Here is a 27,570-nt window from a genome sequence, read left to right on the forward strand (position 1 = left end):
GCCGAGGCGCCGGCAACCACAGCCACTCGGTCTTGGAAGGGTTGAGCCTGAGTCTGTTCCTCCCCATCCAGACCCGTACGGCCTCCAGGCAACGGGCCATCACGTCAAGGGCAACGTTGGGGTGGCCTGGGGTGGAAATGTACAGCTGAGTATCGTCAGCGTACTGATGGAAATCCACCCCAAAGCCACGAATGATCTCAAAGATACACATAGAGAGATAAAAAAAATACCCTGCTTTTATATCCTGGAAAACTGGCCAGGAACTTTCCAGGATAGGATTTCAAAGACTGAGCATGAAGAAAAGCAGTTTGGAGTCACATTCAACAGCTATTTCTTTACAAATCACTTTTTTCCCAAGGGATTCTTTGTGGTAATGGAGACAACATGGTGGAGAGGAAGCAATAGGAAAATTACCCAGAATTCCTCTGAGATGGAGTTGGGTGATTTTAAAATTTGATGATATAGATCAGACATATCAAACTCGCGATGTCACGTGACGTCATGCAACGTATCGGGACAGTTTTGCCATTGCCGGCAATAGGGTGGGTGCAGCTTTCGGATGACGTGTCCAGCCCTTGGGCCGGCAGTTTGACACCCCTGATATAGATGATAGTTGAATGAGCTAGCTAGATGATAGATAGATAGATAGATAGATAGATAGATAGATAAGTAGAACACAACCACACGTTTAACTTCACTGAGGCCAGGGTCATTGCTCATGATGCAACAAAGGGTGGCCATTTGCTAAAAGAGGCATGGCTATCCAACAAGCATTCCATCAATCAGCATATTGAACTGTTACCAGCATATCAGACATTACGCCGGCAGATATCTTTAAATAAGAAAACTGCAAAGATGAAACAGCCACAGATCCTCACTGATACAAACAGGTCAACAAAGGATCGTATCCTTTCCTCAATGGACTTAGGGTCACAGCAGATGATTGAGGGGAGGCAGACGGCACCGATGAGTGATAGCTAGCTAGCTAGCTAGCTAGCTAGCTAGCTAGATAGATAGATAGATAGCTAGCTAGCTAGCTAGCTAGCTAGATAGATAGATGATGGCTAGCTAGATGGATGGATGGAGAGAGAGAGAGAGAGAGAGAGAGAGAGAGAGAGAGAGAGAGAGAGAGAGAGAGCATTGCTAACAGATCTTTAGATTTATGGAAAATACATTTTTCTTAATTTTTCCCTTAGTGGCCATGTTCCATCATTATGGAAAATAACCTCATCGGTTATTCCTAGCCAGATTGGGTATGGCGCAACTGCTAAAAAGGGTAATTGTCTTCATGCCCAGTCTGAAGGCTTCCTGGGAACCTCTGGTTTTTCCATGTTGGAAAAGGTGCTGTCCAAGGTTGTTCCAGTCCCCCACTCCACAATCTAACTGGTCATACGCCAGTTTCTTTAGAATTGCTATAGATTGGAAGGCGAGCCTCCATCTACCCCCCACACTACCACCAAAGAATTGATCTGCAAGAGAAGTATACACAGGTATTCCTGAGACTGAGAAGTTTATTATCCACAAATTGACTCACTATAAAAAAAGGAAGAACATTTTCTCATTATCCCACATATAAATATTAAGATCTGACGTTCAAGGGTTGGCAGTATCAATACTTAGAGTGTTAAACTTGCTCAGTGTAACATATTCAAATACAATTTAAAAAGAGCTCCATATAAAATTGAGAATCCAAATCCAAAAATTCAGCAATTCCTGCTTTTTGATATCCAACCGCTTTCCTTTATCTGTAGGCAAATTTGGGTGTTTGCAGGGATTTGAACAATAGGCAAAAATATTAATTAATTAACTAATTAATTGAACCACAAGCAAAATCATTTAATATAACATATAATTATATGACAAATGCAATCTATGTTCCTAAAGGAAACCGAGAGGTTTTCAAAGATATCATACCTTTGGTTCTTCCTCCAGTACAGATGAGGAAAGGCAAACATATCAAGAACAATACATCCATATTATTCACAATCTATACATCCAGGCAACAAAATAATTGTTGTGGGCAAGTCTATTTTTTTTTACCAGAATCCCTCATATCATTTTTTGTGGTTATTCATTATGACATCATCACATCTTCCTGACTCATAATGAACCAGTTGAATAAGAAAAGACACCTAATGCTATCAACACATTTTCCATTTCCTCAAATCATTTATGTTACACATAGGCAGGTTTCCCAAAATTAGTGATTAGAGATAAGAGAATTGTGTAAATATTTGTTTAGATCCACTATGCAAGCAATAAAACCTCATTGGTACATAAATAAAAATGGAGATTTTTATATCCTATTCGTAGCTTTTGACAGCAATGTCTATCATCATTTTAGCCATTGTTTATCCACTGCAGGATGAAGGCCTGTTCTGCCTGTTTCCAACCAATATGGTCCTGATCTTTCTTTTGCCAGTTGGGACCACAATACTTGCTGATGTGGTTGATCCATTTTGTTTTAGGGTCTCTTTTGTGGACACTTGTTATCAAATGGGATCCATTCTACGACTGCCTTGATCCACCTGCCATCAGTTCTTCTTACTATGTGATCAGCCCATTTCCATTTCAGTTCTTTTACTCTCCTGATGATATCGTATAATTTCGTTTGTTCTCTAATCCATGTGCAGGTCTTTTTGTCTTGTCTTGTGATGCCGAGGATGTATCTTTCCATGCTTCTTTGCGCCACTTGTAACTTTTGTATTGATTGGGAGGTTAGTGTCCATGTTTCATACCCGTGTATATACAAAAGCTGAAAGAAGCCCTTTACGTAAATGAACTGGAATTTTAGCTTTGTTTAAGGAAGTAGCTCCTCAAACTTGTCTGATTCTTAAGAGTTAAGCTGTGGGGGGATATTTTTAGAAAGCTATTTTAAATGAACTTTTTGACCATTTTCCTGGATGTTTCTCAACCTTGATAAGTTTAAAATGGATGGACTTCAGCTCCCAGAGCTTTAAACAGAGGTCCACAGGCACTTATCTTTTACTGATGGATCTAATGGTATTTTCCCAGTCAAGCTTCCAAACTGGAGCTCAAGACTCAAATTTAGTAGTGGGATTCAGCCGGTTTGCACCACTTCGGTAGAACCAGTAGCTATTTTTTTATTGCCCAGGCCCAGAATGGACTTCTGGAAGCGGCATCCACACATTGTTCACATATTTGAATCCCACCATTGCTCAAATTGTTTGGGTATTGTCTGAGAATATGCTGCAACCAGATCATGTGCAGAAAAACAGGAGAACCCCCTAACCTCTTCTGGAAGAAGCTGCAATCTCTGTTATACTGTTGACACCAAAATTGTTATCCACCTAAACTAAAGGATTGAAACTATGAAACAAAAAGATCTCTAGTGTTACCTGAATAAAAGATCTTGTTCTAAACTTTCTACCCGAGGCGTATTAGCACTGACCAAGTTTCCTGAACTCTAATCCTAGCACCAGCAACAGCAAAATAATAGTCGTCACTGTTTCAGACATGGTATAGGTAGTCCTCAATTTATGACCCAACATAGTGATCATTTGAAGTCGTGAAACACCTCGAAAAAGGTACTTATGACTTAGTTTCAAAGTTTCTAATGGCCTGGACTGTTCTGCCACAACCATGTGATTGGCTTTTTGGCACTCAACAATTAGTCCATGTGTACAGCCCTTTGTAGTGTCCCATGGTCATGTGACCATGTTTTATTGTGTTTTTACTAAAAAAAAGCAGTGTTTACCTCCAGTTTTTGACAAAAATGCCCCATAGTGAACAATAAGTTCCCACTGTTTGCATAGCAACTGCAATGGCTTTACCACTGTCATGTTTACTTAATGACTGCTGCAAAAAAGATTGTAGAATTGGATAACATTGTTAAATAGGACAACATAAAAATTGTGCAAGGTTTTAGGTAAGCGACACATTAAAGAATATGCCATGGAATAATATAAAGGAAAACAACACTGCAGAGCAGATGATAGTGGTTTTTCAGATTGCTGTCATTGGCAGCATTCGGATAGACTGGTAATAAAATTGACTATGAAAAAAAAATCTAATTCCATATATAGAAAGCATTGAAATCCAGACAATAAGTACACACTGACTTTTTAAATTCAGAATCTTTAAAATATTGGACTAACCACACATTGAAATAGACCATGTATTCAATCACCAATTCTTTGAATTAAAACTCCCATTTAGGCTTTTTATCTATACTTACTGTAACTTTTCTGAAATACTCAGGCTTATAATTTGAGATTTCAGGAAATGGTGCACTCCCCTGTTTTTCATTGTTGTTTTCTTATCACTCTTTTCCAGCATTCTTAATTTTTAACTAGAGAGGAGAGGCTTTGCCCACATAATTAAGAGGAAGTAACCCATCCCCACTATTTTTATTTCATTAAACATAGTTACAAAACCTCCTTCATTTTGTCATCTGCATTTAAAGACAATCTGAAAATGTAGAAGTTTCCAAGCAATAAACTTTATGGACTTTATCAAACCTGAAACCTTCTGAAATCAAGAACATCCGGAAATAAGAAAGCGGGGAAAGAGGCTATGATTAAAAAAAAAAAAAAGTCAACATTTTACCTCAAAATAATATTGTGAGAAAAAATAAAAATAGATTTTGTTGCTGTGCTAATTCAAAACAGAGGGAAAATCAGAAAAATCTTGAGATTCCAACTTTATTATGTCACAATACACACAATCATACACACATAGACAAGGCAGGAAGCTCCAAAAGAATTCTCTACGTGGCAGCAAGGGGAATACTTTGCTTTTGCTTCTGTGATGAGACCATGAAAGGAGACTAAAATAATAAACCTCCCTAAGGATACATTTAAAATTAAAAAAATGTACACAATAAATCTCTCTCAAGAGGTTTTACCAGGATTTGCAAGTTTAGAAAGTTTCACACTTTGCAGTTTTAAAAAACGAGGGTTTTTTGATCTCCAGGGAAGGAAATTTCAGATGCCGGGGTCAGGGATTTCTGTGCTCAGGAGGTGAATTTTTTTTTTTACCCAAATGTACAAACGGACATCAGAATGGGATTCGGGGTTTAATTTCATGCTTAAAAATTGTGCTTTTTGTAGTTTTTAAAGATTGAGCCCTTTTGGTGTCCGGGGAAGGAAAATCCTGATGCCGGGGTCAGGGATTTTTGTTCTCCAGAAGTGAACAATTTTGTTTGACCCAAATTTTTAAGCAGACATCAGAATGGGATTCGGGGTTAAATTTCATGCTTAAAAATGGTGCTTTTTGTAGTTTTTAAAGATTGAGCCCTTTTGGTGTCCGGGGAAGGAAATTCCTCATGCCGGTGTCACGGATTTTTGTGCTCAAGAAGTGAAAAAAATTTTTTGACCCAAATGTACAAACGGACATCAGAATGGGATTCGGGGTTTAATTTCATGCTTAAAAATTGTGCTTTTTGTAGTTTTTAAAGATTGAGCCCTTTTGGTGTCTGGGGAAGGAAATTCCTGAAATTTCAGAAATTCCTGATGTCGGGGTCAGGGATTTTTTTGTTCCGGAAGTGAAATTTTTTTTGACCCAAATGTACAAACGGACGTCAGAATGGGATTCGGGGTTAAATTTCATCCTTAAAAATGGAGCTTTTTGTCATTTTTAAAAATTGATCCATTTTGGAGTCCAGGGAAGGAAATTCCTGATGCCGGGGTCAGGAATTTTTGTGCTACGGAGGTGAAATTTTTTTTGACCCAAATGTAAAAACGTACATCAGAATGGGATTCGGGGTTAAATTTCATGCTTAAAAATGGTGCTTTTTGTCGTTTTTAAAAATTGAGCCATTTTGGTGTCCGTGGAAGGAAGTTCCTGATGCCGGGGTCAGGGATTTTTGTGCTCCGGAGGTGAATTTTTTTTTTGACCCAAATGTAAAAATGGACATCAGAATGGGATTTGGGGCCCCATCTGGATTTCCCAATATGAATTTGACTTTTTAAAAAGAAACATACATGAAACATGAAGAACTGTAAAATATATTTATTTGTGCCATTTCCTCATCTGAATGGTGCTTGTGTGTGCATGCAGTGCATAGAGAATGAGAAATTGAATGTTTAGATATAAGTATTGTGTACTGGCACACATACACATTTACATACATATATACACACACATTCCTAGAGCATACTGACTTGAAATACACTCTTAAGGTACAGCTAGTACTTGATCTACAACCAGTTGCTTAACAACCATTTGAAGTTACAACAGATTTGGAAAAAAAAATTATTTGTGACCTGTCCTTGAGGCTGTCAAATCAGCCAAGTGGTCATATGATTATAGTCTGGGCCTTGGCAACCAGCTCACATTTACAACTGTTATAGCATTTTGTGGTCATCTGATTGAATTTTGCAACATTTTGTTGCCATTTTTTTCGTCAAAACCTAGCAAAAAATGTCCATTTGATAAAATGGATTTGCATTTACAACCATGTGGTTCGCTTAATGGCAACACGATTCACTTAATGACACCCTGGTGACTTGTTTAACAACTGTCATAAAAACAATCATGAAAATTGATTTCAGTCACATAATGCCTCAGCTTATGACTGCAACAACTGAAATTTCAGTTCCAATTGTAATCTTAAGTCAAGGATTACCTGTATGCATATAGCTCAAAAATATTATACAGCAAACGCCACATGCCTTTTTTTTTTACTTCACAAAACATTTTCCAGGAGATCATTTGAACTGATAAATAACTTAAATTCTTCCATCTTAAGCAGCCTCTTCAGCGGAACAGTCAATGCCTGCATAGGTGAACTTCTCATATAAAGTTGTATTCACATAAGTCTGGAAATACAATTGAAAAGAATAAGCTTAATATATTTTACTTGTTCATAGCAGCTGATGCAATTTTTAATTAATTTATTAATCATTTTTAGAAGAGGAATAAAGAGAATGAATGGGCAAAATGAGCAAAGAAAAAAAAAAGATGCAGAAATATGCCATCAGCAAGTGGACAAAACAGTTATCTAGTCAGTACAGTTAGTGGTCATTATATTGTTGACAAGAAATCAATCATTAAAGAAATTATTTTAACATTAGAAATGATTTATATCTCTGAGCTAAGTCCCCACTGTTTGATGATGTGAAAATTCTCATAGTTGCCCTGGGTCTAAGATTTCTTACTTTAATCCCCACTAAAGCAAGAAACTATGTTGCTGAACCTCTGCTATTTTCCTTCTCTTAGAAAAAAACATACTTGTCCCAAAGATTTTTTCAGCTATGTTATTCTTAGGTCAGGATGAAGTGGCATGGTGGCCTGGAGGTAGAGCTCTTGCCTCACAATCAGGAGGGTGTGAGTTCAATCCTAGGTATCAGCAGATATTTCTCTCTTTGGGTGCAAAGAGAAAATATCTGCTGTGATTTCTCTGCGTAGGTGTCAGGAAGGGCATCTGGCCAGTAAGCACTCAGCTCCATTTAGTCACTCCAACTCCACCCTCAATGCAAGGGATTACAGCAGGGGTCCCCAACCCCTGATCTGTGGACTGGTACCGGGCCGCAACATGCCAGAAACCGGTCCGCGCAAACAAGCAAAGCCCCATCCACGGGATGCAGGCAGTACATGAAACCATGCCCCCTCCGGTCCGCAGAAAAACTTCTCTCCACGGAACTGGTCCCTGGTGCTCAAAAGGTTGGGGACCTCTGGATTACAGGATTGTTCAAAGAAAAAAAAAATCTCAAATCAGGATATGACTGAACATGTGAACGTGGACTGTTTAGACCAGGACATCTGAAATTGTCTTTAGAATTTTGTGATATTCTAGCCTCTGAATGTTTTCTGTCAATCACAAAATGCATGAGGGATTTTCACAGTAATACTGAGATGTGATTTCCAACAATGCTGTGACATAAGGCATCCATTTTACTACCCACGTGACATAGAAGTTAGTTTCAGGGCAATCATTTAAATGGGAAATGTGACTGGGATGTAATAAATCATGGTTTCTTCTTACCTTCCTTTCTTCTAACATCCTGCTCAAGGAGACGAGTATCTGGGCAAATGATGGCCTTTCATAAGGTTTTTCTCTCCAGCATTGCCTCATTAAATCATAACTGAGGGGGAAAAAGCAGAATAAAATATCAGCCAGAACAGCATAAATTTTGTATGGATAATAACTACCTGATGCTTAAAAATAGGACTATTAAATGACAGAGATGGTCTGTGGCAAAACAGACTATCCATTCCTTCCCTATATTATTGTTATTATGGTCCCATTTTTTGATGGCCCCAAGCTAAGTACAGATGGTAAAGGGAGCCTCTACTGGATGTTTTCCTTGAAAACTTTGGGAAATGCATAGGACAGTGGTGGCGAACCTATGGCACGGGTGCCAGAGGTGGCACGTAGAGCCCTCTTTGTGGGCACGTGCGCTGTCGCCCCAATCCTAGGCCTTCAGCTGGGTTTTATAAAACCTTTTCGCTTTAGGCCTCCGCCACCGTGTACCCCCCCCAAAAGGTTCAATCAATCAGGCAATTTCAACTTCTCGCGGAAAAAAAAAGATCTTGCAAAGTTGGATTTGATTGATTGAACTTTTTAGTCCCAGTCTGCCGTTACCACCGCAGCCACGCCCAGTCAATGGGTCACACCCAGCCAATGGGCCACACCCAGCCAATGGGCCACACCCACCCGGCACCCGACGATGCATAAGTGGGTTTTGGGTTGCAGTTTGGGCACTCGGTCTCTAAAAGGTTCGCCATCACTGGCATAGGAGAACAGCTCCCATTAGTTTCAGTCTGAACTAAAGACAAAGAGTATCTCATATGGTGAGTATGGTGCCTTATTTTTTTATGCCGACCTAGACAAGCATTTTAGAGAAAGGCGATGCACCTTCCAATCTTTTTTCCTGACACTATTTATTTTCTCTGTTTCTCCACTCCCATCCAAAATACTTTTCTGGAGTTTTTTTCCCAATGAATTTGTTTTCCTAATATTGCAAAGCTATACATTTCCCCATGTAGGAAAATCTATATTTGGGGGTCATTTAAAAGCAATAGAAACTATTTTACAGCATGTCTCTCCCCTCTTCCTGCCCCCTCTTCACATTTGATTGAGGTATGGGGATTTTCACGCAGGGAATCAATTGCTTTTTCAGCACTGGTTATTTGCTCTATAAAACTCACATAACACATCATCATTAACTACTTGTTACAGAAGCCAAGATGGTTAGGTCAGTGCAACCATCCCTTGGTAAATACACACTGGGAGATGACTCTGAGTACAAGCCATGTTCCTAAAGCAAATCTGACAAGATAGAAAGCAAAATTTGTGATTTAGAGATGATCAAGAAATTAAAACAAAAAGTTTTCACTCTGAGCAAAAAGTACCTTTATGGACCAAGCTCGTTTTCAAAATGTCATGCATTTTGAATGCAACAGAATTCATAACTGCTACATACAGTAAAACATTTCAAGCATTCTACCAGCAGGAAAAATGGGAATGCAAAACTAAACCCCCACTTCTAGGTAGGAATGGCCTTGGGAGACAGGAGGAAGAGCTACAGACTGGCCAATCAGCATGTAAAAAATTTCTTCAGAAGGGACCCTCCCTAGTTTTCTGGAGAGTAAAAGGAAAGGGGAAATATTTCCAGACTTGCAAAATTCTGTTGAAACTGTACAATAAAGACAGAGGAAAAGCTCATAGTTGCGTTTCTTGTATGGATTACCTCAAAGGGCTAACAGAAACAAAGACCAAAGCCTGCCCAGTATGTTGTTAATCCTGCTCTACCCTTTTTTTCCCCATGGAATATGAGTTCCAATCATAAAACACAATCAATCAATCAATCAATCAATCAATCAATCCCAAAGGTGCTTTTTCAAGAGGCAACTGGACTTTCTTGTTTTTCTTTGAAGATGTTTTGCTTCCCATCCAAGAAGCTTCTTCAGTTCTGACTGGATGGTGGGATATGGAAGGATTTCTATTCCTTGCAGACAGCTGGTCATTTGCATTCTTTTAGAGAGGCCACTTGGAGGTTTGTCTGTATCCTCAAGGTCACCTGAGTAGTGCAATGGGTGTCCACACCATCCAGTCAGAGCTGAAGAAGCTTCTTGGATGAGAAGCTAAACGTCTTCAAAGAAAAACAAGGAAGTCCAGTTGCCTCTTGAATAAGCACCTTTGGGACAACCATGGCCTGGATGACTGAGAATTTCCATTAACAATCAATCAATCAATCAATCAATCAATCAATCAATCAATCAATCAATCAATCGGAGTTATGTTGAAATGGGACATATTGTACCAAAAAATTACAGTCACAGTCTATGTGATTATCCATATCCATTATCCTTATCCATTCCTACGTTCTTTTGTGATGTTACATATTTTCTTTTTCATGCAAACTAAATGTATGGTTGATTTTCTTTTCTTTCTTGAAGCAAATTTACCTACTATTTTGAGTTCATTTTTGCAATTTGCATCTCACCTCTTGGCCCATACGGCATTCAAGACAACTTTCAGTATAGCAAGAACCAAGAGACTTACACCTCATCATCACAGTTGAGTGGCTTCTCCAGTCTGTACCCTTGGGGCAATTTTTCATAGAGTTCTGCGCAGGTCATCCCGCAGTATGGTGTTCCACCTAAAGAGGAAAATTGTTATTTTTTTCTATTTCCCTTTTTTAGGAGCAGAGGGGTTTGTTTGTACTGTTCTAGATGTTACTAGGTTGATATCTGCCTTCTAAAAACAAGACAAATAAGATATCATCAGCAAGGGTGGGCACATAATTCTCTAGATCAGATCTGCAAAACTGGTCCATCAGCCTCAGATATCAGAAATTCATCACTTTCCCACTTTTGCTCCATTCCTCAGGTTACTAAAAATTGCAAAACTATGAAGTATCCAGCTGGGGATGAAACATAGTTTATGTCTGATTTAGTGGAAACAACTACTTGAAGTTTTATATAGGGCAGAAACATTTGAGTTGACTTCTGTTTACTGTTAAATAAGCTCACATAAAACCCTCAAGATTCAAAGATCCCAGTTTTGTCTGCTTTTAACAATCATCTGTTAACATTTCTGAATTGTTAAAAACAAAGGAAGCTAATATCATCTTATTTTTTTTAATTTGGACAAATGTGCACATGCGGATACATAAAGGAGCAAAAAGCTTCCTTTTTAATGTGTGCCTTCTTGAACCCATTCTCCCTCGTCTAATCTGTTAGCTCAACCCAACTACCCAGCCCAATTTGCTTGGCAAACCACAACTGGAATGTGAGTGTCCTAAATGTGAGGTCATAAAAATTTCAGCCAGTCTATGAATAGAAACTCCTGGCATCCTGCCCTCTTTTGGTATTGGATCTCAAGCATTTTGTGACCATGAACATAGCTATTATTGTGAACATACTATATGGTAATCTATCATAAATACTGTATACCGTACTTGTGTGTTTATGAGTGCACATATGCACTTGAAATAAAAAACTGAACAAACAACAAGATAAAAACCAAATATAGCCAACAAATAAAATGCACACCAAGGCATATATGGTTCCTATATCCAGATGCTAATATTAGAAAAAAATAATTTGGCCTTCTGTTTATTAGCTTCTTTGTTAAGCAAGCTGCTTGCTAGGATGATGTTCTGGATAGAATCAATATAATAAAAGCACAACAAACTCTCAGAATATATCAATTCAAAGTGCGGTGGTGGCAAAAATAAGTGATTTTCAGATTAGGGAAGAGAGTGAACAGGTCAAAGTAACATACCTAGAAGTGTTTTAAAAATTATGCATCTAGGTTCTGTCAATCCTGCACTATAAACATGTATCATAGGAAATGATGACCAAAATTATTCGCAGCATCTTCTCCATCAGGATAGATAAAATTATTTAGGGTTTTTTAGTGTAGAAAAAAGGCCAGAAAAATGGAGACGTGACAACAAATCATGCTTTGCTAATCCACAAGTTGTCCCACAATTGACTGGTTTTACACCAGTGATTTGAAACTTGACAACTTTAAGATATGTGGACTTCAACTCCCAACTCAACAGTTGAAGTCCACATATCTTAAAGTTGTCAAGTTTCAAATACTGATTTACACAATACGTCATACTCAAAAAAAATCGGAGTAGGATCTCTACCGCTGCCCCCCCCCAGCCCCCGAGAGTGGACCTCATACAATATATCCTATGGCTTCCCAAACTTAATTTCTAGGGCTAAGAGATTGCAGCCTAAATTGCTTTAAATGGGAAATTATTTAACAATGGTAGACAGAAAAAAAATAGATCTTTGAAGACAAGATATTTCTGAACGCAGTATAATAGTAGGAACAAACAGTAAGAGTATATAGGCTAGACCTGCTTGGAATTTCAAGGATAAATCACATTGGAGTAGTTCAAAGGACTGGCTATACTATACCTATCCTATGATTTTATGTTTTTTTATCAAAATAAAAACTCTAAGGAAAGGAAACTTACCCAAGCTAACTATTTCCCATAACAGCACACCATATGACCAACTGCAAATAAAACAAAAGAAAATAACAGCTTAGCATTGGTTTCATTGAAAGGAATGTATATTATAAAACTATATTCATATAGAAGCAAATATTAAATTGCTATCAGATGTAATCTTCCTTTTTTGCTTCATTTGTTCATTCTTTCTCTCTCAAGCATGTACAAGGAGGCAGAGCTTTGACTGCAACCCTATAACCACCTTCTTGATTATTTTGATTCCCACTGTGGACACCACTAAGTTGAAGACAGTATACATGGGGAATGGATCTCCTTTATTTTTGCAATGCTGTAACCCTCTGAAGTCCTCTAGGCAGAGAAAGAGTTTTCCAAGTCACACAATGAACTGCAAGGCCAAATGGAGATTTGCACCTGGGTCCAAGTTTGTTTCTTAATGATTCCATTACAAATTTTCTCCAAGTTTTCTTCCTTGAATAAAGAAATTTTAAAATTATCTAAACATAAAAACTCACACATCACTGTTTGTGGTATACACACTGTAGTTTAAAGATTCAATTGCCATCCATCGCACCGGAAGCCTTCCCTAGAACAACAAAATTAACGTGCTATGATACGTGTTTCCTTAAGCACAGGATCACTTATAACAAGAATAGTTTACTAGGCATCCACATTCTTTCCAACTACATTCACATTACAAGGACACTGATGTCTGGACAATTATCTGTACCCATCTTATAGCTAAGAGGACAATCCTTCAACATTGGAAAAATAACTTTGATTGAAGACTTGATATTACTTGCAAATTAAAGTTGTTACGGACATAGATCAGTATAGATCAGTGGTGGCGAACCTATGGCACGCGTGCTAGAGGCGGCACTCAGAGCCCTCTCTGTGGGCACGCGTGCCATGCCCCGGAGATAGCGAGGGACTGGCCCTCACCACCCTGGCCCCACCCACCCAGTCTGCCATGACCACCGCGGCCACGCCCACCCAGCACCTGGTGATAAATAAGTGGGTTTTGGGTTGCAGTTTGGGCACTGGGTCTCTAAAAGGTTTGCCATCACTGGTATAGATAATACCAATGAAACATAGCCATCCTTTTTTGAAACTGTTGTGTATGATTTTATAGACATGCATGATAAGCCTATATAATGTAATATATAATTTTATTGTTGTGCTGTTTTTATTATATATTTTCTCTTTTTTTTATTAAATAAGCAAAGGGGAAAAAACTAGAATGGTTTCCTTAGCCTTTTTAAAAGAGGATACACCTGTTGTATGCACACTGTTGATTTTATTCATTCATGCCACTTTTAATCTGCATATTCATGGTTAAAAACAACTCTATAATGAGGATATTATCTCTTTCTTATTGTAAATGGGATCCAGGTGTGCGGTCACAGTATCACTCATCAAACGTGTAGGGCATCCACAGGAAAAGCGACAAAAGCCATCCAAAGTCCCACTACATGTGTATGTGTGTCACAGGTAGAAAAAGGGGCAGAGCATTGACTGTGCCTTAATGACCACCATGTTGACTTTTTTTTTACTCCTGCAGTTGTCCCTGCATCAATTTTCATTTCTGTATAAAGTTAATTATAAACTCTTCATCCTTGTCCTTTAAATGTGTATAAAACATCAAGTCATCTAAATTTTCCATAGGAAAAATGAATTAATATCTAATTTTCTTATGGTACCAATTAAATTTCCAAACAAGTGAAATCTAATCTTCTGAATAATAGTACTTACAGACAGAATGGAAGTACTTTTATTCAGATGATTAGAATTTGCTTGTTTGGAAATTTCAAATTTCATCTTCTGAATACTACTGGTATACTACTGCTTCCATTCTGTCTGTTCCTTCTTGAACAGGTATTCTTTGCAAGAAAAATGATGAAAGAAGTGGATGAAAGATGGGATGGGACAAAGCCAGTTCACTCAATAATTCCAGAAGTGAATTATTCTAATTTTCTAGCCTGGATAGTTTTACTCAGATATAGATTTAATCTAGGAAGCCTTAGTAAAATCTTTGTTCTGAAGACAATTTTCATTTAAAAAAAAAATAACATTGAGACAACTATATCCTTCTGCATAAATGATACAGTGAACATGTTTTTCTTTCCTTACCATGGTCTTTTTAACATAAACTTCTTGACCTCTAGATAAACCAAAATCAGCTATTTTTGCGACGTAATTTTCACCGACCAAAATGTTTCTTGCTGCTAGATCCCGATGGATAAACTAAAGGGAGAAAAGATTCTCATTGTAAATTTGAATCTTATATTATATCTAATAAAATCTTTTGTGTGTGAAAGCCACCAGAGGAATATGCAAGATTTGTTTTCTACTGGGGCAGGAGCAACAATTTATTGTTCATATTTTTACACGATAGAGACCAGCATTGATCCAAAAAATATCAAGGGTAAGGAGTGGTGTGACCTGGTTCAAATTAACCCCAGCCTATTTCAAGGGCTTTGGGGAGAGGTTCAGTAAATCACACAATACATCCATACTTTCAAGTGGGGAAAGAAAAAAAAAGTTCACCTGTTTTTGGCTCAAGTAATCCATCCCTCTGGCCACATCAGCTGCAAAGTGCAGGAGTTGCTGAGATGAAAGAGTGGAGGCTGTACTATTAGCTATGGCAAATGCCGGATCGGTCTCAAGAACACGGCTTTTTCTCAAAAAATCAAGTAAATTTCCATGGGGTGCATATTCAATAGCAAGGTAAAGATAGCCTGGTATTTAAAAACAAAAACAAATATTTTACACCGATTGTCCTTGATTTACAACAGCTCATTTAGTGATCACTCAAAGTTACAACAGCACTGAAAAAAGTCACTTATGAACGTTTTTCACACATGTGACCTTTGTAGCATCCCCATGATCATGTGATCAAAATTCAGGTGCTTGGCAACTAGTTCAGGTTTACGACTATTCTTGTGTCCCATGGTCATGTGATCACCTTTTGCAATCTTTTGACAAGCAAAGTCAATGGGAAAGCCTGCAGTTCACAACCATGTTACTAACTTAACAGTGATTCACTTAACAACTGTGGCAAGAAAGGTCGTCAAATGGGGCAAAACCCACTTAACAAATGTCTCATTTAACAACAGAAATTTTGGGCTCAGTTGTGGTTGTAAATCAAGGACTACCTGTAATTGCATAACATGAATGCATAATGATTTTTTTTCCAACATGAGAGATCCTGTGGGGTGAGTTTCTAGAATAATGTTTTTCAAACTTGGCAGATTTAAGATGTGTGGACTTCAACTCCCAGAATTTTCCAGCCAGTATATTGGCTGGGAAATTCTGGAAGTTGAACTCCACACATCTTAAAGATGCCAAGTTTGAAAATCATTGTTCTAGAAGCATTTATTCACCCAGATCAGTCGTCTGGTCTCTTACCCAGGCTGCCAAACATTGTTGAATAATACCCATCTTTCCTTGACCAAATTCTTCTTATGGGCCTCTCACCCAGATCTCCCAATTTTTTACACAGTGGTATAAATGCACGTGATGTTCCTAAGCTAATAGTTCTGTCAGAGAAGGGGGTATGATTAGTCTAGATTTCATTGTCCTAATTTTGGGGAGAGATACCTGGACATACATAGTAAGAAAATGAACTTGCCACCAGAATGTTTTCATGCAATATACTGTAGCTATCAGTGCAAACAACATTATTTTACTTAACATGATTTTAAATAAATCCATTGAAAAGAAATGTACCTCGATGTTCACAGGCTCCTAAAAGGTTTATGATGTTAGGATGATGTCCAAGTTTACAAAGGACTTCCAGTTCTCCAGCAAAATCTCTGTGATCATCTTTGGAAGCATATTCTGCAAATAATTATTGTTTGTTTTTATTGGCTTTAGCCATTAATCTCTACAGCACATAACTAATACAATATTATTCATATTATGAATAGCATCTGTTTTTTTATTATGTCCAGTAATAGATGTAGTAAAAATTAAAAAATAAAGACAATATTCAGTAGTCATAAGTGCATTGGTATGCTTGTTTTCTGTTTTGTAAGCTGCTGAATGAGTTTCTGCAATAGAGCAGTCAATACCTAGTAAAAATATAAAAGACAAAAATATTCAATGGGGAATAGACCTTAGTGGTTGCTCGTGATTTCAGTTTTAAATATTAACACTGTCATGTGTGTATGTCATTCCTTATCTTTATGTCCCAGGCTGCTTTGCGAAGGAGGGGACAGATGAATAGGTGCAAGATATATGATTTCTTGTGCTACAGAAGTCACTGATTTTGGACTAGAAGATCTTAAGAAAGTACCACTTAAACCTGCCCAGGTATACGGTATACAACACCAACTAAAAAACTGGTAGCTGTATTTTCATATGTTTATGCATACAATAGTGATTTTAAATGGAACACAAGGTTGTTTCAATGCCTGAAATTCCTCCTTAAGGCATCACCATAAGGCACTTTTTTTGCCTTGTTGTGATTCCAGCATGCTGAACAACTTGCAACCACAGTTGGTAAGAGTTTGCATTTGATGTGTGCCTTGATTAACAAACTGAGGTTAAAAACAAACCATAGTTTGTGCAAAGTGTGGGCCTAGCCTATGCTTTGGGTTACTTTTGGAGTCTATCAAGGAAAAAGCACTGATAGCAAGTCCCAATTTAAAAAAACGAACAACAAATTCAGTACGAATTCTCTTTCTGCCTTTCAAACAAAGCACCCTTTTCTTTCTTTTAAAGAGCTTTTCGGCTCCCTTTATATTATTTTGAACATAATAGGATTCTTTCTTAAATACACATTCAAATCATAGTCTAATTCCACATCAGACAGATAAAAACCAACAGATGCATTCCCAGAGATTTGCTGTCTACACGTTCCTTCTTGCTCTGAGATGGATGCTCACCCTTCATCCTTTTGATAGCTGCATCCATTCGCAACCCGTCTTTTTTAATTCGAGCTTTCAGAACTTGGCCAAAGTTGCCTTCTCCAATCACATCTTGAAATTTGATGTCGTTCCATTCCAAAACCGGGTAGATTGTAGGCTCAGTGCTATTTTTGGCTTTCCGGCTTAGAGTAAGAGTTCCTGAATTGAACTGTACAGCTGGTTCATCCCTCTGAGTAAAAAAATCAAGCAAGCATCATGTGATAAATTGCCAATGGATTGCTTAAAGCCACATTAATTGAACTTCTTGGGAGATACGTTTTATGTCTAGGATTTTTTTTAAAAGAAATTTTTTTCAAAAGCAGGATAGAGTCTGTATTTCGTATTAACTGATTTCCCTTGCTTTAAAGCACACTTAAAATTCAGACTTCCCTGATATTGTGTTGTTGGTCATGTTATATACAGCTGGCATCAGTGCCTGCCAGCCAGTACAAGCTATGCTATCTTAGTATCCAATAGGAAGAACAGAAATGGAATTGAAATAAAACCTCCATGGAGCTCTCAGTTAGAGAGAAGGGTCTTTGTTAAACTAAGGGGAATATGCACAGAGAGTCTGTGCATTACAACAGATCTTATAGAATACAGAATAACATAGTTGGAAGGGACCTTGGAGGTCATCTAGTACAACCCTCTGCTCAAGCAGAAAACCTTATACCATTGCAGACAAATGGATGTCCATCTCTTTTTTGAAAAAAGGCTCAAACTATTTATCCCAACAACAAGAGCACCATGATTTAACCTCCTTCCCTAAGGAGGGGAACTTGGCCATCTCTTTGCTTCAAGTAAACATGCATCTCTTTTTAGCATGAGTGACTCACCACCACATTTTGGAAAGCCTGGGCCATGCGCTGCTGGAAATTTGCTCGCTTCAACTGTAGCATAATGAAAAAGGCCAGCAGTATTGTCAGGCAAGTCATCCCTGCAGAGCCCAGGATAGCAATCAGCAACATTTGACCTCCTTTGGACTCACCTGGAACTGTGGGAAGCAGATGGACATGAATCATTTATTGTTAAAGCACCACACTTAACTGAAAGTCTCCTGAAGTGATTCCATAGCTCAGTGGTGGCGAACCTATGGCACGGATGCCAGAAGCGGCACTCGGAGCCCTCTCTGTGGGCACACATGCCATTGCCCCAGCCTTGCCTCCCCTCATGACCCCCTCCTCTCCAGCAGCCCCCTGAAGGAGAGTCGCCTCTGAGCGTGGCCCACCCGGAGCAGTGCAGCCAAGGACATGGCAGCCAGGCAGCGTGGACAAGACTCTGCCCTCACACCCCATCATGCAGTTGATGCTGCAGGGCGCGGGTAGAGGGTGTGGCCGCCATAGCGCTGCTGGGCTGCCTGGGCGATCTGCGGTGAGTAGCCCTGCTGGCAGGTGGGGTGGGGGATGGGGGGTGGAGTGGGGGCAGGGCAGAGGGTGGAGCAGAGGCGGGGCCAGTTTTTGGGCACTCGGTCTCTAAAAGGTTCGCCATCACTACCATAGCTTATTCAATCTTTGGTTTCTTAATTTACTAACCAGCAGATATAGATCTCCATATAACAGGCATGATACATGAGTAATTGAAATGATATGAAAAACAATAGGATATCCTCTGAAAGCCACTCTTTATTAAACATTTTTACATTATTTTTTCCCTTAAGTACTCTTAAGGATGCCTGGATAATTGGCATAAACCAGATTTTCAAATATGAGCCCTAGCAGTAGGTTCACAGTGCCAGTGTAATATTACTTATATTCAGCGCTGAAATTTTTCCATTTTCAACCTCATGTTCGAGAATGCTTGAGCATTAGGAATGTTACTTTTGAAGGGCAACTCTATATTATTCCCTATTGTTTTTCTAGGGGATCCATCAACAGTAATTGTATAGAAGCTCAGAATATCTTTCAGACATCTAGTCTCGTCAAAGAAAAACAATTTCTAATATTTCTTTAAGATATGGGAACACAGTGGTAAGAGCCTGTTTGTCCTGGTTCCAACTGAGGAACCCAACTGAGTAAGCAATGATGAGACGATCCAATCTCTTTATGCAAAACTTTATTGTGAGCACATCACTTTGGCATGAATGAAAGCAAAACCAACTCTGAATATTTCCCGCTCAAACCATTATAATTAAAACATAGAATCCTCCTCCCCTTATTAAGCGTAGATCACATTGTCCAATCACGTCTCAAAATATTGTTATGGGAAAGTGTCTTTGTGAGTTGGCAACACCTGTTGAAACATCCTTGGTTCCCACAGCTTGACTTTTTGTTGTTAGGAACCTGAATTCTGCTTCCCTCTCTGCTCCCCCTAGCATGTTGGCAAGCTGAGAAGCAGTAATGGTGGCAATTATCATGCAAGCGCTTCAAGCTTGACATTGTTCTTGTTTCCTAGTCTGTATATGGCAGGGGTAGGCAACCTTGGCTCTTTTATGACTCGTGGACTTCAACTCCCAGAATTCCTGAGCCAGCTATGCTGGCTCAGGAATTCTGGGAGTTGAAGTCCACGAGTCATAAAAGAGCCAAGGTTGCCTACCCCTGGTATATGGCATTAATAGTAGCCAAAATTATGACAGCTATCAAGTCATATATTTATGATTTCTGACAACTAGCTTCTGAGAAAATATAATATCCTGATTCCCCTCTTCAGTTCTAGATCACAAGCACGGAACAATAGGACAAATGTGTCTCCTGAACTTCAGCACCTATAATGGAAGATGAGAATGAAACTGCTACCATTGTACCCATACTCAGCTGTAGATAAACTGTAGATAAACTGTAGATTATCAGAAGGTATCGACTACTATAAGATCCCAAATTGCATGGATGTGTCTATCTGTAAACCTTCAATGTCAAAAACTATATATGTAGGGCTAGGGGGTGTAATCCTGTTTATTTTCCTTAGATTCTTGAGTTCCCATGACTTCCTCAGTATGGACAAACCTGCTTGGGGAAAAATTAAGGGGATCTTAATTTAAAATCTTCAGAAGAACAAGGAGCATTTCCAAACATCCAGTATGCTTTCAAAGAAACAGAAAACATTTTTCAATTTGATTTTTTTATGGGTTTGAAGACAGTAAGAAGATATATCAACTAGTTTTAAATGGATAATGGATTCACATTGTATTTTTGGATGTTAAAGTTTGAAAAATTATGATATTTCTATGCTTTTGGTACATATTCTTCATAATCCTTGGGAACAGATTTAGAAAGTTTGCTTAAATATTTAAATGAAATAAAAAAAATCAACACTAGTGTGATATATATGTATAATTTATGTTATGGAATGAATAAATAATCTGAACTGCCTTTTCATTGATTCTTGACAAGGACGATAAAAGATATATTTCTAAGTAGATATTTAGATGGTTAAACTCTCTGAAATCTTTGAATCCTAGATTTAAAAATGATATTTCACATTACACTCCACATCCGATTGCTAACACTTCGATAACAATTAATGTTGTAAATGGTGATAACAAAAATTGGAATTAATTGTTTTATTTTTTTAATTAAATTTCATTAAATTTTTAAATTAAATCACACAGATGATTCTCTGTGTTTCTAAATCCAGAGAATTATTTAGGGTAAAAGATAGAAACTAAATATTTTTAGGCCTAGTACGTGAGATAATGCAATGTATAATAAATAATCTGACATTGTATTTTCAACGATATTGTTATCTGTGATTATTTGTTAGCAATTTTTTTTTATAAAAGCAGCCTTATAAATATTTAAAATATAAAATTAAAAATAGAGTGCACAGAAATACAGAAAACAATATTTGTGAATAAATAATAAATTAAAAAAATATGGAGTAAAATAATGTTAAGGAGGAAAACAAATAAGAAATAGGTGACTTAAAAGGTCTTATTGAAAAGAATGCTATAGTAAGATAATATGAATTTGGAAACACTGGAAGAGTTTAAAACTATAAAAATAACTGTTACAGAACTATTCTGAATTTAGCACTGCTCCTGAAATCAGGCATAGTGTCAATTAAAGCTTATTCTTGGCCGCCTCAAGTCAACTTTCGGCTCAAATTAATTATCCCTCGATGGGAAAATAAATGCCTCTAGCTGTCTAAAATAGTTTTCAAACCTCAGGACAGAAATTATTATATTGCTTGATGTTCCTTTTTGTAATCTCATTTTATACTGTTTCTGGTTGGCTTATGACTGTTTCAGATACTTATTCTAGAATTAAAACCTTATTTTCTTGGATTTATACCCAATCTGCACACTGATAACAGAACGTTTATCTTTTTATCTAACAAACAGTCTAACAAACAAGAACTTATCCCAAGGTGATAATCCTGTCTGAACAGTTGTCTCAAGGGTTATAGCAGGGGTCTTCAAACTTGGCCGCTTGAAGACTTGTGGACTTCAATTCCCAGAATTCCATGCTGGCCGAGGAATTCTGGGAGTTGAAGTCCACAAGTCTTCAAGCGGCCGAGTTTGGAGACCCCTGGGTTATAGGATTGCTCTCTGCATCGACAGGGGAGGCCTGTAGATGGCAGCAGAGGAATTCTGGGAGTTGAAGTCCACAAGTCTTCAAGCGGCCGAGTTTGGAGACCCCTGGGTTATAGGATTGCTCTCTGCATCGACAGGGGAGGCCTGTAGATGGCAGCAGAGACCAAATGCTAGAGAGCAGACTGCCCCATTACTATTTGCCAAACAGTAGAATAAAAGGAATACTATGAACAGCATTGCTTGAAGATCCCAGAAGGCTTTATTTACCTCTACTGGATCAAACATCCTCTTTCTCTTGATGCTCATTCAACAGCGCATGGGGAGGAATATGTCAGCCCTGGAGCTGGCATGGAAGCAATGTGAAATAAGACTTTAATAAGGCCAAACAGGGAAGAGAAGAGTGGGAGGATAATGAGATGTCACTCTCACATGTATCTTCTGCTCTGGCTGTGCCAGGCTAGGCATAAGTGTTCCAACATGTTTTATACCTCTGACTCTTAAATTTTAGACTTTTTTTAAAAAAAAATCTCTATTTCCTTTTTAAAAAAATCAAAATCAAGCACTGGGTTATTTGTAAATATAAATACAGATAGTCCTCAACTTACAGGCACAATTGAGCCCAAAATTTCTGTTGCCAAACAAGACACTTGTTAAGTGAGCTTTGCCCCGTTTTACAGCCTTTCTTGCCACCGTTGTTAAGAAAACCACTGCAGTAGTTAAATTAGTAACTGTCATGGTTCCAACAGATGAAACTCTTCAAAGAACTTCGAGGCATTGTTTACCTTAAAGAATATTTATTCGAGAAGCATAACATCGGTACTAACATAATCAAAGCCAAAAACTGAATTCCCCCCCCCTTGAGCACATAGTATCAAAGCACAATTCTCTCCTCCAATTAACAGTCATAAATCACATTCCCCAATTAGTTTAAAGAGCAGGCTTTCCCTCCAGCTCTCCAGCTCGCCAATTTTTATCATCTCTTATTTCAACAACCTTGATTCTCACACTAGGTTCAGTATTATTATGTCTAGCTGAACTCTCATGCATATCCCCCCCCTCCCCAGCATCATCTAACTCTAGAAGTGAAAAGAAGGAAATAGCTACATCTCCATCTGTTGTCAAAGCAAAATCATCCGATGTTAGTAGCGTTGACAATAACGGGGTTGTGAAATGAATCTGGCTTCCCCATTGACTTTGCTTGTCAGAAGGTTGCAAAAGGTGGTCACATGACCCCGGGACAGTACAACTGTCATAAATACGAGTCAGTTGCCACGTGTCTGAATTTTGATCATGTGACCGTGGGGATGCTGCAATGGTCATAAGTGTGAAAAATGGTCACAAGTCACTTTTTTCAGTGCTGTTGTAACTTTGAATGGTCACTAAAGGAACTGTCAAGGGACTACCTGCAGTGGTATAGAATTGTAGTTGTCATTGTGTATGTGGAAGGGATTCTGCTTAGATTAAAGGACACTGCTTGTTGTGAAGCCACAACTTCCAGAAACCCTCACCATTCACCATGGTGACTAGAACTATGTTGTAGGGTGTTGGAGGGTCACACGTTCTCCTTGGTATACAAGATTGTCCTAATGCAGCGTTCTTCAAACTTGGCCACTTTAAGACGTGAGGACTTCAACTCCCAGAATTCCTCAGCCAACATGGCTGGCTGGGAAATTCTGGGAGTTGAGGTCCACAAGTCTTAAAGTGGCCAAGTTTGAGGACCCCTGTCCTAATGGAGAGGGATGTTTGACCCAATTCCCTTTTACTCAGCAGCCCTGGCTCCATTCTGAAGGCACAGGGTTGGAATGAAAGAGGGAAGATATTAATTTCCCAACATTTCCTCCCATCTATCAATGAGCATATCTCGTATGAAAAGAACTTTGCATCCACACCATAAATCTCAACAAATATAAACACAAAAGGAACAATATTAAAAGGCACAAAAGCATCCTTTCAATAACAGATGACAATGAAAAGCTGGATGATTTAAGCAGTATGTTATGAGTCTTTTATTACTTTTGTTCAATAACAGAAATGAGGAAAGTGGGGAAAATCAGAGTAATCCCCACTGTTAGGGTTCAGTTGTGTCTGACTAGTAGTGGCCTGGCAGCTATAATTTCATCATGTTTGTCTGAGTTTTGGGGGGTTCTTGTAAGTTCAAGCTGAGATCTGGGATAGTATCTAGCCACCTAGTCAGCTTTTGTCTCTTTTTAAATTACCTTTGATTTATCCAAGCGTCAGGATCTTACCGTTTTATTGTGCATCTAAGATTTAGGTTCATTTTTAGTGCTTCTGATAAACTTTATTTAGTATTGAATTATTTGTTTTCTTGTGGCCCAAGGTATTCTCCACAATTTGTTTCAGAACCACAATTCAAAGGAATCTCTTTTTGCTCAGCCTTTCTGATTTTATTTTATTTTCTACTGCAATGTCTTTTTAAATTACCTTTGCTGTCGTATTGCAACTGGCAAAGCTTTGTCTCTACACTTTAATATTTTGTCAAGATCAATTATAGTCTTTCTCCTACGTAGCAAATATCTATTTCACAGCTTCAAACATCAACCTTGCTTTTCAGCATAAGAAGCTAAAACCAATCATTGCTTCAATGTCTCCAACTGATGTTTCCATTGGGTTGCATTGTCCACTGCCCTATTTTTAGTTTTTTCTTTAATACTGAATATCAAACTGGCTTTTGCATTTATTTATTTCAGTAGACATAGTACCACATGTTTTGAATGTTTATCCATAATTTGTTAGTCTATAAAGTCAAAACCCTTTTTATAATCAATAAAGCAAAAACAGATGTCTTCTTGGAACCCCCTTGTCTATTTCATTATCTATCGGATGTTAGTAATGCAATGTTGGGTGTGCCTACTTCTTCTGATTCCAGAATGGACATCTGGTAGTTCTCCTGCCATGTTTTGTTGAAGTCTGTACTATAACATCTTGAGCATTATCCTACTAGCACGGGAGATAACTGCAGTTGTTCTTTAGCACTCCCTTTTTCGGTCAGTTGAAATATAAATTGACGTTTTCCAGCCCCCTGGCCACAACAATGCTTTCCAGACATGCTTATAAAGTGCATTTAGTACTTTAGCTGCATCATCTTGTAAAATTTTAAACAGTTCTGCCAGTATTTCACCAACTTCTATAGATTGTCATGATCATGGTTTCCTAGAACCCTGTCAACTTCATATTTAAGAATGCATGGCTCTAGTTCAACGATTAAACTTTTACATATATGATTGATACATGGAATATATCTGTACAGTTTTAATTTTTTATTTGTATCATTTTTGTACAGTTGTAAAGAGATTTATACCATCTCTTCTTTACATCTTCTATCTCCAGCTGATTTTTTTCCTTCTTTGTCAGGAGTCTAGTATCACTTTTCCTGGCTAAACTGTTTTATTAAAAGACATAAACTTTTGTGAGCTGCAGCTCACTTTATTGGTGATATAGAGATGGTACTACAGACCCCCCCCTCTGATTTTTTGCCATTATAGATTAACACAGTGTGGTGGCCTAGAGGTGAAGATGCTCGCCTCCTACTCGGAAGGTTGAGAGTTCAATTCTAGGCACCGGCAGATGTTTCTCTGTCAGGGCTCAAAGAGAAAATATTTGCTGCGATCTCTGCATAGGCATCAGGAAGGGCATCTGGCCAGTAAATGCTCAGCTCCATTCAGTCGCCCTGACTCCACCCCGAATAAAGGGATTAAAAGTGTCATTAAAGAAAAATAGACTAACACTGCTCTCTTCCTTTGTCATTTGCAATGAAATTTCTCCTGATTTCCAAAATAAGTCTTTTATCCTTTCCCTTTGGTAGAGGTTTTAAAGAATTGTGTGTATCCTGGTCAGTATTGCTGAAAGTGGTATTCTGACCTGAGCAACAGTTAGTAAAGCAGGTTTTTTTTTTAATAAGAGAAAGGACATTTAGTTTACAGGAAATGCAAAGCCTGGCACCTAATTGGTGACATCATAGCAGGAGGTGAGTCAAAGAACATGTATTCTGAATATATGTGCATGCCTGGGAACCAAGGCAGAAGGACGTAACCTGAGATTAGCAAACTATTGTGCAAAGCACAGACAGAATGAAAGAGGAACTCTTCTTAACTCTCTGTTATAACCCATAGATAGCCCTTTTGTAGTCAAGTGTCAATGCCACTGAATTTTCACTTTCAATTCTCATTTGATTATTATTTTCAGTTACCTCCTTATTTAAGTGCAACTCCTTGTTTCTTCTTGCTGTTCCCTGGAATGCAAAGTTGTTGGGCAAACTTCCTGTTTCCTTTGGCTTCTAACCTTTCTTCGGTTATTTTCAGCATGTCAGCAGGCAGCCATTTTGGCTTTCTTTTGCTTTTTTGCATTTTAGGATTGATTGCTTTAGTTCGAGTTTAGGATTAGGGTAACTTTTATTAGGCCATTTACAGGTAGTCCTCAACTTACGACCACCGCTGAGCCCAAAGGTTATGTTGCTGAGCAAGACAGTTGTTAAGTGAGTTTTGCCCCATTTTATGACGTTCCTTGCCACAGTTGTTAAGTGAATCATGGCAGTTGTTAAGTTAGTCACACGGTCATTAAGTGAATCTGGCTTTCCCGTTGACTTTGCTTGTCAGAAGGTCGCAAAAGGGATCACATGATCCCGAGACACTGAAACCGTCATAAATGTGAGTTGCCCACTGTCTGAATTTTGATCACGTGACTGTGGCGATGCTGCAACGGTTGTGTGAAAAATGGCCATAAGTCACTTTTTTCAGTGATGTTGTAACTTTGAACAGTCACCAAATGAACTGTTGTAAGTTGAGGACTACCTGTACTTCATCTCAAAGATGCTTTTTCACGAGGCAACTGGACTTTCTTGCTTTTCTTTGAAGACGTTTAGCTTCTCATCCAAGAAGCTTTTTCACTCTGACTGGATGGTGGGGAATGGAAGGATTTTACTCCTTGCAGACAGCTGTTCATTTGCATTCTTTTCACGATTTTACTTGCAATTTTAGGCCTCCATCTCCTGATCTTAACACATCTCTTTTTTGATCCTGTGTTCATAAGATAATAAAAGAATCACTGTTTAACTTCTACTTGTTCTCTTTCTATGATTGCAGCATAGACTTGGGTCACTGTAATGCCGATTGATTTACATTGAGATTATTCTACCTTTTTTTGTTTGCTTGAATCCAAGCCTTGATATTAACCCCCTTTTATTAGTAATGATGGCTACTCTATTTCTTCTGTGATTTTCTTATCTGCATTGGAAGATCTGATGTTCTTGTGATATGACATGACCTGTTCCTATCCATTTTAGTTTGTTGATTCCTAGGATGATAACGTTCAGTCTTGACATTTCTGCTTTAACATCCCGTTTGCCTTCATTCACATTTCTGACATTCCACATACCAGTGTATATGTATACGTATCTTTGCAGCGCTTTTTCCTTTTGCCTCCAGCCCACATCAGCAACTGTTCTTTGCGGTTTAACCCGGTCACATTCATAAGCATCAATGCTAATTGTCTTGCCCTTTTCCCTGGTACCTCTTGGCACAAAGCTTCATCTCATTATATATTGGCATCGTCCTAGATTCTTGGCAGAATACTGGAATGACCACATGTTTATTAGATCCGTGTCCCTCCTGGCTGGTACTGGCAGCTCGGGAGGGGACACGAGCCTGGTTCCAGGGAATTGTCAACGCTTCTTTGCAGGAGGGTGTCTTCCCGGCGGCCTTAAAGGAGGCCGTGGTGAGGCCCCTCCTCAAGAAGCCTTCCCTGGACCCAGATGAGTTGGCTAACTACCGCCCGGTCT

The 27,570-nt window shown here is 38.5% G+C and overlaps 1 protein-coding gene across 1 annotated transcript in view; it reads right to left on the reverse strand.

Moving 5' to 3' along the window:
* Positions 1-5,968: 5,968 nt before the first annotated feature.
* The window catches only part of TEK (TEK receptor tyrosine kinase), a 49,608-nt gene continuing 28,006 nt past the window's right edge, over positions 5,969-27,570 (reverse strand). Inside the window, exons 14-23 of the mRNA XM_015819584.1 lie at positions 18,148-18,302; positions 17,288-17,498; positions 16,128-16,238; positions 14,946-15,136; positions 14,529-14,642; positions 12,914-12,984; positions 12,405-12,445; positions 10,472-10,568; positions 7,949-8,048; positions 5,969-6,782 (exon numbers count right to left, since the gene is read on the reverse strand). Of these exons, the coding sequence (XP_015675070.1) occupies positions 6,708-6,782; positions 7,949-8,048; positions 10,472-10,568; positions 12,405-12,445; positions 12,914-12,984; positions 14,529-14,642; positions 14,946-15,136; positions 16,128-16,238; positions 17,288-17,498; positions 18,148-18,302 (1,166 nt within the window). The 3' untranslated portion in view covers positions 5,969-6,707. The remainder of the gene's footprint in view (positions 6,783-7,948; positions 8,049-10,471; positions 10,569-12,404; positions 12,446-12,913; positions 12,985-14,528; positions 14,643-14,945; positions 15,137-16,127; positions 16,239-17,287; positions 17,499-18,147; positions 18,303-27,570) is intronic.

Source organism: Protobothrops mucrosquamatus, unplaced genomic scaffold, assembly GCF_001527695.2.
Source record: "Protobothrops mucrosquamatus isolate PMUCROS unplaced genomic scaffold, P.Mucros_1.0 scaffold956, whole genome shotgun sequence".
Classification (NCBI taxonomy): Eukaryota; Metazoa; Chordata; class Lepidosauria; order Squamata; family Viperidae; genus Protobothrops; species Protobothrops mucrosquamatus.